Source organism: Aedes aegypti, chromosome 1 (genome assembly GCF_002204515.2).
Source record: "Aedes aegypti strain LVP_AGWG chromosome 1, AaegL5.0 Primary Assembly, whole genome shotgun sequence".
Classification (NCBI taxonomy): Eukaryota; Metazoa; Arthropoda; class Insecta; order Diptera; family Culicidae; genus Aedes; species Aedes aegypti.
Genome location: NC_035107.1, coordinates 81,047,869 through 81,061,562, shown reverse-complemented (window position 1 = coordinate 81,061,562; position 13,694 = coordinate 81,047,869). Strand labels below are relative to the sequence as shown.

At 38.2% G+C, this 13,694-nt stretch overlaps 1 protein-coding gene across 1 annotated transcript in view; it reads left to right on the top strand.

The window, feature by feature from the left end:
* Nucleotides 1–9,277, top strand: part of LOC5571309 (sentrin-specific protease 1) — a 51,356-nt gene extending 42,079 nt beyond the window's left edge. Inside the window, exons 4-6 of the mRNA XM_001653574.2 lie at nucleotides 745–897; nucleotides 1,225–1,420; nucleotides 8,119–9,277. Coding sequence (XP_001653624.2) covers nucleotides 745–897; nucleotides 1,225–1,420; nucleotides 8,119–8,736 — 967 coding nt within the window. The 3' untranslated portion in view covers nucleotides 8,737–9,277. The remainder of the gene's footprint in view (nucleotides 1–744; nucleotides 898–1,224; nucleotides 1,421–8,118) is intronic.
* Nucleotides 9,278–13,694: the final 4,417 nt, after the last annotated feature.

Here is a 13,694-nt window from a genome sequence, read left to right as displayed (position 1 = left end):
TGTTTATCAAATTTTTTGGTATTGAAACGGTTACCTAGTTGACTATTGGATGAATCTGATAAAAGTCTAGTAATTTTTGCAAAGTATTCATCTAATACGGTTTGTCTAAAGTTCGTCGAAAATCGATGGAGCTCTAAAGATACCATGGAAGAAAAAGGGTTAAGGTTAACAACACTTAATACTACTGCCATTATTCCAGTAATTCCATCAATCATAACGTCAGGGATTTCGTCCAATGTTTTTAAGAAATTTCTTCTAAAAATATAGCTGGATGATATTCGATTGATCACCTAGTTTTTTTTTTTATATTGATTAACTAAGTAATTTATTTAGGAAATCAAAGGCTTAGAGAATGCTTCCTTAAGAATCTAGACAATTTCAGAGATCCTTGTTGGGTTACATAGAATATGGAACAAGTAGGCGTAGAAGAGCAGTACGTCAAAATCCCATACAAAATCAAAACAGTGCAGAGGCCTATGTCATGCGCCCAACTCTTTGAATATCTAGTAGGCTCTTCCATCCTCACACGGATACTTGGCACAACAATGAAACGCGTCAAACGCTTTTTCTTCTCTTTCTTAAATACTTTTTTGTATGTGACAATTTTTTGCGGATTTTTAATCGAACACATTTGTTACAAAATCAAAGGCCTCGTACCCACCTACATCCAAAGCAAACAGTTGAGTCAGTTTCTCTTTCGAAGTCCGTCTCACAATGTCTACAACCCCTTTTTTCGTATTGCAGTGAAACAGCTCAAGTGGTAGATCCGGTCAATACCCTACAAGAGAAGCTCCAAACTAACAGCAAGTTCCGTGAGGACATCCTGGACACAGTGCAGCGCAAGTATGGCAGCACTTCCAATCAACGAAAGGAGCTCATCGCACAGGAGCGGGAAAAGTAAGTAGTATCAAACGTTCGCATTAGACAGCGTGTATTATAAAGACTTTTGAATGTCGCTAGTGGATGCTCTCCTGCTGCTCCAAAAACGGTGGCTAGCTTCACGCTTGCAAGCCTATCGAGTGGCCTTATTGATTGGTTCTATGGCCGGAGAAAGCCCAGCATTGCTGCTGTCGAGCAAGAACAGTCATATCCCTCTAGTGCTCGTTCCGACCGCTTTCCTGGGAACAGCGCGGGAAGTAGCACCACTAGTGCCGCAAAACGAGTCCCTCGTCCGCCCTTTGATTCCCTTGAACGAAGAAAACCATCCTCTCCCATTGATTTCAGCTTGAAGGAGCTTAAGAAGAGCACCCACGAGTATGAGGTACCGTTCGAGCGGAAGCTGGGCGATTTCATGCTCAAGTTTGACACCATCGTCCTGGACGAGGAAGAATCGGAAGAGGAGGAAGAGGCCTATCCGGAGCTGACCGACGAGCACCAGGGTGTGATCAAGCGGGCCCTCTACGGCGGGTCGCGTTCGGAGGTGAGTGTATTTTTCACAGCTCCAAGTCTACATCCATATAATTGTATTCACGTGTAATCGTCAATTAGAACGGGTTCGAGTTGTTCCTTTTCGATTCTCCCAACAGCAAATTCTTCTGGTAAAAATCTCTGAAGATTTTTTACCAGAAGAAATGACAGACATCTGTTAAGGCGAAGTAGGCCGTCATTGAAATGTGTACGTGTCGTTGATGATTGTTGCTAATTCATCTCACGATTTCGAATCAAAGAAAATCAGTTGGTTTTGCACTGACACAGCTGAAAAAAGTATCAGCATACTTTATGCATGTTAGCGCGTACAGTGATACATTTTCAAGTCAATATAAACCAGGGCTGTGCATTTTCAAAAGCATTATGTGAAACACGAAGGCTTGGCTGTGTCGTCTCGATGGTGACGAACAACTGCTTCGCTTCGTCCTTCGTTCCACACTCATTCGTTTCGTTGCCCGATTGAAAGCAACGAACAAGAAAGGTGAACTGAAAGAGTAAGAATTTCGTTTCATTTAGTTTCATTGAAATCCATCAAAATGTTTAAAATTAAATTTAACTATTTGTACAATAATGATGTGTGCAATTTGTTACGTAATGAAAAAAGATAGAGAAACTACACGGGTCATGCCGTCGTTTATTAAATTAAACGGCTCCCAAAAACAGAGACTACCGATTGAAAGGCCAGCTCGCTGTGGTGACACTCCGATTCATGACGCGCGACGCACAAGCAGCAAGAAAGAAAGGAGAGACTACGCATGCTGTGATGAACGGAAAGGTTTGTCGGTTTGAAACGAAGCAGTAGTGTTTCAACTGAAAGGCAAGCTTGAGTCAGTCAGCTGGGGACTGAAAATGCTTTCAATGAAATGAAATTGTACGGCCCTGATATAAACTATCAAGACTGAGTTTTATCACTTTGGAATGTAAGCTGAAAAGTCATCATTGTTGCCAAAATGAATGACAGGCTACTTAGCCTTAAGGAATTCTTCCAGTTCCTTCTCCGCTATTTATTTTGCATTTCGCGAAGAAAAATGTAGCTTACAGAGATTTACTTATAGAGATGTTTATTCTGGAGGGTATTTTTCCAGGAATTCTTTCGGGAATTTCAACCTTTTTAAATCTTCCATGAGGTCTGCTAAATATTCAAACAGCACTATCTAAACTATGGATTCAAAGTTTTTTTTTTTTTTTTCTAGAAACAATAAGTGATTTCTTCCGATCTTCCTTCTGAACTCTCTCCATATCTTCAAGTATTTCTCTAAGTAGTTTTCGGGCATCAAACCACGACCATACGGTATTGAACAATACATTTGTACCTTTTTTCCATTCTTCACACAAAATGGTAAACTTTAGAGGGTTACCTACCTTGATGGCTACAGCGTAGCGTCCCGCCACTGTCGGACGTATTTTAAAGCTCCATTTGCAATCCGAACACTGGATTTCAAACCATTCAGCGTTGCACGTATCAGACTAATTAGTTTCGCTGGAAAACCATGTTTAGACATTATCTGCCACATCGCATTTCTTTTCACTGAATCGTATGCTGCCGTGAAATCAATACACAGATGGTGGGTCTGTAAGTTATACTTTCGGAATTTAGCTAAGATCATTCGCAAGATAAACATCTGGTCATATCTTGAAATGAAAAACATATTTTTGAGTGATTTTTCTAATCCCAAGTTCAAAAGTGATAACGGGTTTACTGAATTGAAGTTTTTGACCAATTTTAATCGAAGGAATTGCTTCTGGGCAAAGAAGACAGCATTGGCAATTGTGGTTTTAGATGAACAAGTTTGTCAAAGACAATTTGTGTGCATGGATTTCATATGTTCAAAAACAAATTTCATTATTTTTCGTCAACAATTTCATTTACTGAAAACGTTTGAAGTTTTGAACTCGCCATTGGAAAGCAACTCAACTCAAAAATATATGTTAAAATTTAAGTTATGGGTTTCATCTGCCAACCCTCAAGAACATGTTTACTAATGGGATTAACTTACTTTGTACGAAAGAAGAATTCCTTAGCACCCCTTAGTTACGCGGGGAATTGATCCACAAATTCCGATTTAAAGTTTCGGGAAAAATCCGGGCTTACTCTCTGGGCTGTTTCCCGGAATCCCTACTTTCTTTAGGAATCTTCATTTTTCCCTAGCGTTAGGCGTTGTTGCAAAAATCGGGTGAATCGATTTTCTTTATTCCATTTTTTGATTCAATTCAATCTGTTGAAATTGATAAATATGTCTCAATGAGTTGATGAAAAAGAAACTACATTCTAAACTAGCTTCGATGTATTAAATCTGTTCTGTTGAATTTCAAAACTAAATCAATTGGAAAATGTTAAAATCGGATTCAAATGCATTTGTCCTCATGTCAAACTTCATAAATTTTATTTCAAATTCGATTCAAATCGAATTAAAAAGATCTATTAAAAGGATTCAAATAAATCGGTGAATCAATTCGGCAGCTCATATGATCGATTCAGTAATATAGATGTTAGACAAATTTGCACAACGCAATTTTCCGCTTGCTGAATCCCTATTTTGCTCACAGAATGTTCCAGGAATCCCAGAAAGCTTAGATTTCTATGAGAAAGCTAATTCGCAAGGAAATCTAAACGTCTCATTAAATTATCAGTTTTTACAAAAAAAAAAAAATGATTTGAATCCCCGATTTTGAACTTCGAGCTGTTTTCCGGAAATCACATCTTTCTTCATTACTCCCAACATACCGGAGTACCTCATATTCCCAAGAAACCATAATTATTTTTTTTCTTTTGCAATATTTCGTTCTTTTTTTCACAAAAAATGCTCTGAGATATACGTTTTGTAATTCCTTCAAAAATATGTATCTCTCCTGATATGTTTGCCGGGATCCTTCTTCCTATTATTCCAGAATTTTCAGTGAAATCCCATAAAAAAAGAATTGACAAAATTGTGAAATAATTTAATAAGAATTGGGTCCTAAAATTTTTAATGAAATCTTGTTTTTATTCAATAACACGAAAGAGCATCTTACTGCAACTACTTAAGCAATTTTTCCCGCTCAAATAGCGGCTATATCATGTTTAAACTTTAATTTAAAAATTGGGTCCATAAATGAACCTTCACACTTAAGATCATGTTTGACTTTCGCTTAGTCGACAAAAACACCACAGGGGTTTTAGTTTTACCACTGGGGTTGTTCCTATCTGACATTTCGGAAGGGACACGGAAAATAAAATACACCCAAAATTTGAGTTAAAGCCAAGGGGTGTGACAAAATCTAAAAAAATGTTTTTTGGACTCAAACCAACGGAAAACATTAGAAAATTGAGTAAACATGTGTTATTGGCCTAAACTTAAGCGTTTGGCACTAAAATTGGGACAGGGCTTTAGGACCCTATTGAATCTTGAGATAAATCCCGGGAAAAACTCTTGAGTAAATCTCTGGCTTTGTGGTAGCTAGAATTATTAGATTGCATTTGAAACAACTTCACGATAAATTTGTGTTCCTAGTAGACTTCCCGGCGCAAAAAAAAAAATGAGTGCTTCTAAAAGCCCATGCAAGACGATTCGTTTTCAAGACACCGAAAGTTTGTTTTTTTTTTCGTTTTGCGCGTTTTGCTTGACAGAGCTTTGGAAAGCCCAAGCAAGACGGTTCGTTTTCGGGACGCCGAAAAGTTTCGCGGTTCGCGTTGTGCGAGAGTCAAAAGATATTTTTGTTCCGTCGAGGATGGATTAGCAACTAGTGAGCTCGTTTCACACTAATTTTCAAACAAACTATGTATGTATGATTCATCACTTCAAGTGTCGGCATTATTCCTGTTTCATACTATTTCAATACCGTCGTTGGGGGTGACAATGGGTCAAAAAGGGATATGTGCGATTTATTTTTTGAATAACTATCGCAATTTAACTCCAATAAACTTCAAATTTTGTGTGTATGTACTTTGATGGTACATTAACAACTGTTCAAAAAATTAAAGACAAATATTTATTCACAGCGGCACAACAAGTGAATGAAAAATGACCCAATCTCACCCCATAGAGGGGGTGACATTGGGTCACTATAATTGAAATAACTTGTTTTTGAGAATATGATTTCAAAACCATTCACAACTGAAAAATATTGACAAAAAACGATGCAAACAATACAAAAAGATATCTAAGATGTTTCACAAGTATGATAAACCCACTTAAAAGAAAGATTATACTGAAAATCGAAGAGCTATGAGAAAAAATCTGTAATGTTGGGTCTATCGTCAAGTTTACATAATTTTTCCCTCGAATTGTCTTCAAAGTCTCATCCCCATTGCTATAAAGCCCATTCAGTTTCCCCAAAGGTGTACTGAAACAGTGATAGGTTTAAACCTTCGCAAATAGTTAAATTTCGGTGCGACATTCCACGATCAATAAATTTCAGGCAGAAGTTGACGTCATAATCCCAGTATTTCAGCGATCCAACTCATTTGTACTTCCGTGAGATGTTTCTTTAATATGAAAACACTGATAAATAATCAAATTTTGAAGAAAAAAAAACACCCTTTTGATAAAAATTTACGATGTTGCTGCGCACGAAACACAGTTGCTGGTTTGAGAAGTTGTCAAAATGCCTTGTATTGTTATTCAATGCACGGAATACTCAAGTAGACTTGTTTGATGTTTCCGAGATGCTGTATTTAGAAAGAATAAACACATCTTAATGAAAAAAGAGAACACCCGGCACCGTAAAATGTCAAAAAAGTGGACTTGGAATTTCATTTACTATCGTTCTTGCTTGACCCAATCTCACCCCCATTTTCAATGTTTTAGACATCGTACCGAAAAAAATGATTTTTTTGTGGGAAAATCAAACAGATTCCGGAAAATACCTGTGATGTGTAATGAAAAGACTTTCAACATTCTACTAATATAACGGTAGAGGCTAGAGTACATGCGTGATACTTTGTACAGGAGAAATTTTATGTTGTAAATTTTATCTAGTTTCAACATGCAAGTTTATTGATGTAGTACACAAAAACTACTATTTCTAAAAATGTATATTGTTATGACTTATGTGTAATAATATGTTCTCTAACATATGAATTATAAATTTTAGTAATATCAGCGTTATTAGCTGAAATATTTCACAAAACATATTTTTCCGTTTTGACCCAATCTCACCCCCTAGACCCATTGTCACCCCCATCGACGGTATACATATATTTTTCCTATTTGACGCTTTTTACTCGAAACTCACCACGTTTCAAATTAAAATTACGATAAATTTCTACAGTATTCGGTAAAATTTCACCGGAATCCGTTGAAATTCACGGATTACGGTAAAATAATTTAAGTGTTTTCACTGCCATTTCGTCAAGAAGCCTCACTCTTTGCAAACACATATTTTACAGGGTTGTTGTCCGGTAGTCATGCAACATGCCCTAAAAGCGCACCCTTTCGGCTTTCGCTACCTTCTTTTACGAGGTGAAAATCTACAATGAGACCCCTGAAAAGGTAACTCAGGAAGTGTGGGAATGCTCACTGACGTGCTCAAGAGGTGTACATTACGCACAAACATTATCTTTGGCCTCAGACCCTTTTCTCCCCGGAATTACTTTGCGGTATTTCATCGGGGAGGGGTCAGTGCTTTCGTCACCTTTGGATACAGAGTTCGCCGTAGAGTCTCTTAGTGCTAGCGAGTTTCCTCTGGAGCCTAGAGAATGCACGACTTCCACAGATGATGCGAGTACCATGATGATGCCCATAGCTGTTGTCAGCCGTTATCAAGTTTTTTTTTTCTTTATTATAGTGATTTTTAACTCGTTTGGTTAGTTCATCACTGAATTCCGCTAGCAAGTATCCAATGTAGGCGAACTCTTACACCATCTCGAAAGTATTCCTGTCTATCGACTCTATGGCGCCTTGAAATAGATGAGTAAGTGGTGCGGTGGGACCTAGTATCCACGGCATTTTTCTAAGCATTTGCCCTGTAGTAATAATTCGGTTCACTTTCAACTGGCCGTCAACTAAGCCGTTTTGATAACTTCCTACGAACTGGTTTTCTACAAATGACAGAAAACGGGAGCTGATCTAGAATTAACACTATGCTGGTACCATTTAGAACGGTTATTGTACGTTAAAAGTTTTCATAGCTCAGTTTATCGTTTTTTTAGATAGGACATATAATCCCAACAATCATTTTAGTGGAATAAGATTTGAACAAATCTCTCTAATGCATAATTCAGCTGGGAAAACTGTTGTTCAACTACGAATGTTTCTTGGGTTTACTTGTTTCTACCCTTCCGGTAGCTGTTCCGTCTTCCAGATCTGGGCCCATCCTGATGAGTTCGACTCTGATCCCATCCATACCAGCGGCCTTATTTTTCTTGATCTATTGAATGGTACCCTTAACTTCGCTCATCATGTGAGCTGATTGGTTTGTGTCCGCTGTCCTGACCATCATTGTCTGCGCTCACAACATCATTCAGATGGTCATGAAGTGTTACTGCCACATTTCGATCACATCGTGTTTCTCCTTAACTTCCGTTACGACGCCGAATCTTCGGTCCCTCTACACATTGTATGTACTCCCGAAGAAATTGAAAGATTTACAGTTCCACGTACCGGGCTTCCAATCGTTAATCCCTTTTCGTCGCTGTGATCTTCGTCGTGCCTTCTGGACGTGGACACCTAACCAAATACCTTATTAACGACTCTCATCCTATTCCCGCAGGTCATCATCAACAAGTTCAACATCAGCATTACTCGCAACGATCTGGCCACGCTGATCGGAGACAACTGGCTGAACGACGAGGTCATCAACTTCTACATGAACCTGCTGATGGAGCGTAGCGAGCAGCGCGCCGACGACGGTCTTCCCCGGGTGTACGCCATGAATACGTTCTTCATCCCGAAGTTGCTCTCGTCGGGCCATGCCGGCCTGAAACGGTGGACGCGCAAGGTGGACATCTTCACGTACGACATCATCCCGGTGCCGGTTCACGTCGGTCGAGTGCACTGGTGCATGGCCATAATCGATCTGCGGAATCAATCGATTCGGTACTACGACTCGATGGGCACGCCCAACAATGCGGTCCTCAACGCACTGGAGCAGTACCTCCGGGATGAATCGCTGGACAAGCGGAAACAACCCTTCGACACGAGCGCCTTCGTGAAGGAGAATATGCGCGAATGTCCCCGGCAGATGAATGGCAGCGACTGTGGCGTGTTTAGCTGCATGTTTGCCGAGCACGAGGCCCGGAATCGGGACATTGGCTTTACTCAGGCGCATATGCCCTACTTCCGCCAGAAGATGGTTTTCGAAATTTCACAGGGCCGATTAATTACCTAAAGTGGAAAGCAAGAGAGAGGGAGTATGATGTGTGTGCTTTTGGGAGTGCAAGACTTCTCTGATTTGTTTGTAGAATATTGCAAAACAAAGAATTATTGCTGGTAATGAATCAAATTGAGAAAGTGTAGCTCGTAAGACTTAATTTATAATTTAGATTCCAAAAGGAAGGACATAAAATCAGTTTTGTTTTAGAAAAACATTTACAAAATATTCTTTGAAAAAAAGGTAAAACGGATCCTCGTTTGTGTCGCAGCACTTCTCATCACGTTTCCTATGGAAGATGATGTGTCTTTGTGAAACAATTTTGAAATAATCGATAGAAATTGTGATTTTTTGGTCCGACACATGAATTACATTCTAGGGGGTCCCGAGCAGAGCAGAGATAACAACCAATCGTGTGTGTATGAGTTGGGAATTAGAAGCGACAGATGAACATCAAGTGCTAGCTAGCCTATTTCGAAACGGAAAAGAACGAAAGAGCGCGAAAGTGTAGCGTGACGAAATACATGTATATTTGAAAGGTAATTTCAACAAATTTAAAGTTTTTGTGTCGTGTTACTTTTTTATCCGAACGTCAAAGTGGTAGAAGGAGATCCCCCAGTACCGGACACAATCTGGAAATGTCTCGAATTCTGTAAATTTGTACATCATCAAATGTATTTATTCCATGAATAGTAGTTCATTGTTCATTGTTGGGGTCCAGATAGCCGTAGCGGTAAACGCGCAGCTATTCAGCATGACCATGCTGAGGGTCGTGGGTTCGAATCCCACTGGTCGAGGATCTTTTCGTAAAGGAAATTTTCTCGATTCCCAGGGCATAGAGTATCTTCGTACCTGCCGCACGTTATACACATGCAAAAATGGTCAATCGGCAAAGAAAGCTCTCAGTTAATAACTGTGGAAGTGCTCATAAGTACACTAATCTGAGAAGCAGGCTTTGTCCCAGTTGGGACGTAACGCCAGAAAGAAGAAGTAGTTCATTGTAAAATCAATGCATTAGCACCATTTACAAATGTAATTTGAGGTTCACTTAGTCTACTTCCTCTTCTGAGGTCACACGATGGTCCTACGATGTACTGACCGGATTTGGCCTCGTGGCCAATGAAGCAGGCACTTCGGAAGCATCCTAAGGAAGTAAAATCGGAGGAATATATGAAGAAAAAATAAACTACCACGCAAAAAAAAATCGTCCAAGTGTTGCACAGGACCTTATGAATAGTGTGAAGAGAAAAATTCGTGCATTTGGATATGGAATTGAAATCGAATAAAACAAACACGAGAAAATATTCATGTTTTCTTTAACTCCCTGAAAGTTTGAAGATTGGTAGAACGTGCGAATTTTGCCAAATATTTGTGTGTGTCGCAATTTGATTCCGTACACCTTTTAAGGCGGTTTTTACGTCGTTTTTTAAAATTCTCGGTTAATATTTTCAAATAGACATAACATAGGCCGAGATGAACTAGCCTAGGGCTAAAAATCTCGTTAATAAAGTCAAACCAACCAACCATAACATAGACATAATAGTAACTTTCATACGATTTTGAGATAATCAATTCAGAAGAATCACAACCTTTCTTCTAAAACCGTTTTAAAATTAATCACCTTCCTAACATATTTTCGCCGTACATCGCTTAAATTTTGCTTACAATCAGCTCGCGTTCAAAAACTAGGTAGTTTTTATTATTTCCCACAAAAAAATTAATAACAAAATGATAAGCCGTTTCATTCAGTTACTTTTGTCGTTTTTCTACCAGTGTAAAATCGGCTCAAATTGTCGACCTACAAGAATTCTGTGCCAATTTTTGGATTTTCATACAAAGTAGGCCAAAATCGTATGAATGGGTTGAAAATTAGTGCTAGGTCGAAAATTGGTGCTTTTCCCCTAGTGTTTTGTTTTTATTCGTGGTTAAGTCTCCATACAACGGAGCGGTGAAAATAGCGGTTGGGTTGCGAAAGTTGAAATTTTTACTTACGCCGTTTTGTAATTCCGGAATTAAACAGAGGGTAAGAGCGGAACGTGTGGAATTTCGTCTGCGAAACACGTAGAATCGATAAAGTAAGTTTGTTCACTTTTCTGACTTGAGACTATTTGAATAAGTTTTTGAGAATTATTTTAATGGCTATTTATCTAAAAAAAAAGCGTAAAAAATTTCAGTGTAAATTAAAAAGCTACAACATGCACAAGGTGTCAACTTTATAAAATCAACAGTTCTTATTTTGCATTTTCTCAAAACTGTCGTGTAATGATTCATTAAGGACATTAGAAAAGTTGCATAAAAAAGTGTTGCGTAATGACTATTACGACACTGCATAAATCAGTGCAGGAAAATAGGTCATTTCATGATCAATCGCCGTGATTACCTATAAACAACCTATTATGTTGACAAACTTCAAAACAGTTCGAGGGGGATTCGCGATAAGGGTCTATTTGACAAATCATTAACCCCAGGATCGCCTAATGTTATGAGCCTGTAATCCATACTATTCTCAATACTTTTGCGCCGTGTTTACATTCTGATTTCAATTAAGCCCACCATGTTTATTTTTTGTTTGCAGTGTCGCCGTTTACTGTCGCCGTTTACTATCGCCGTGTTTTGATTTCGATTTCAGATGCGTCCATTACTTTGATAAACAAAAATACAGGCGTAATCAATGAAGTGTGTTGTTTTGCATTAGGTGAAGTTTCGTCTTCTACAAATTTCCGTTTTTTGAATAGTTAAATTATCGCTAGGGGAAAGTTTAAGTGCAGTGAATAGGCAATCGAGCTACAATTCCAACGCTATATTTTCTTGAATTGTGTACATTTTGTCAATTTCGCCCAGATCGCGAATCTTTTTAGAGTTATTCATGCAACAAGGTGCAAAATGAAGATTTTTTCAACACGAGATTCTGAAAAATATAGAATTAATCTCGTATTACCTCATTTGGAGATTACATCCATTAGAGGTTAAGTTGGGACATTCCGAACGTATAGGGGGCATTTTGGGTTTTATTTACTAGTCCCGGTACCGTGAACGTACCATATTTGACGCGGGTCCAAACTTGACGATCTTCTAAATAATTTTATCATAAAAAAAAATCTGGTTCAAACTAGCACTCGAAAATTTATTGCTTATTCTCCATTTACATGTTATTGAAGGATTCCAATTGAAAAAAGTTTATTTTTGATTGATAATAGGCAAAAAATAAAATTTATTTGAAAATGCATCCTACCAGTGCGTCAATTTTTTCATTCCTTAGTAAAAATGCTAAATATTGTTAATCAATTTTCGTTAAAATATTGTGGTCTTTTACATCAATATCATCAACAACAGCCAGTAATATCCTTTTATTCATGAACTGACGTCGACATATTTTTGTATGAAAATCTTGTGCGTCAAGTTAGGCACACAATGTTCCTTATTATTTGATTTTTGCTCAGCATGTTTTGTTGGATCGAAAATAGGAAAAGAAATATTTATGGCGCTTGCATTCAAAACATCCGTCCACAGAATAATCCAATGCTTTATGAAATCATATGTAAAGGGTCATCCATAGATTACGTCACGTTTTTAGGGAGAGGAGGGTGTGAAGCTCTGAATCGATGTTGGCAAGCGGGAGCCCCACGAAAAACCTTTCATTCCATTCTGACGTTACTATAGGAGTGAGGCGTCAAAGTTGTGCCATGCCTACTAGATCGTTTGATGTTCGATCCGCTGCTACATTCTCGGATATCTTTCAACAGGCTTTTGATTGCCAGCCATCATAACAGGGTTGGAAGACAAGATCTATGACAATGTTCGTTCAGTACCACACAGAGGGGTTCAGGGAAACGCAAAGATTCATACAAAATATTCGCACTTTCCATACAAAAAATATGGCCAAGGTGGAGAGGGGTTGAAAACGGTACAATTTAGCGCGGTTTATGGACTTTCCCTAATGTTTCGAGAAAGCTTAAATAAATACGTCAGGAGGTGAGGTGTTGGTTCAATGGTTGGTTAAGTAAAATTTATATAATAGAGGGTGTCCATGAGATAAGTGTCACAAATACATACCATTTTCTACAACATCTGCCCATCCGCCCTACGTCAAACTTTTTTACGAAACCTTAAAAAAAATGTATGATTTGTCGCATTTTGCAGAACAGCTCCTTCCTCTAATAACATGACGTAATTGATGGATGACCTCATACATGGTTCTCGAGCGATTTAGATGCCATACTGCCGTTGGTTGCACGCATATTTGCCCCGCGGGCCGCGGCCCATAGGGGAAGACGGGGTAAGAGCGCCCGCCGGGGTAAGACGGACCACCTTCAGTTTGGCATGAAAATGGCCATTTTCTTAAAAGTTCACCGAGCACTTTCCATACACACAAGATTTTTGACATTCCGAACCATTTAGGTCGATATTTATGTTAAATTTTTCCTAACAAATATCAAAAACAAAGTTTCTGCTCGTCGATATTGAATTTGATCTAAATTTAACAGATGCTCACTTAAGCATTTCGGAAGGGATTTTTTTGTAAAATCATAACAAATTACCCGTCCATGCATCAACAGAAATGTGAAATATGCTTCGGTGAAGTGAAATTTGAATTGTAAATATTTAGCTTTGAAATGAGACCATAGTTGTGAAAATTGCGCAAGCGGGGTAAAACCGACCACTATTGATGGGGTAAGACCGCCACCCCTAATTTATAACAAAAAATGTCTAAACCATTTTAAAAGTTGTAACTACGTTTAACATTACTGTTCAAGTAAAATGAAATCAATTTTGTTATAAATACAAAAAAATCCGCATATTTTTCCAAAATATGGATGTCTCAAGGTGAAAATAAGTATATATATATATAAATTATTTCAAATAATTAACCCTAAAAATGATTCAATATACCCGTTAATCAATGTAGAATTCATAGAACATTATACTTTTTAGAACCACAGGGAAATGATATATTTTTTTGCAAAATTTTGAACGAA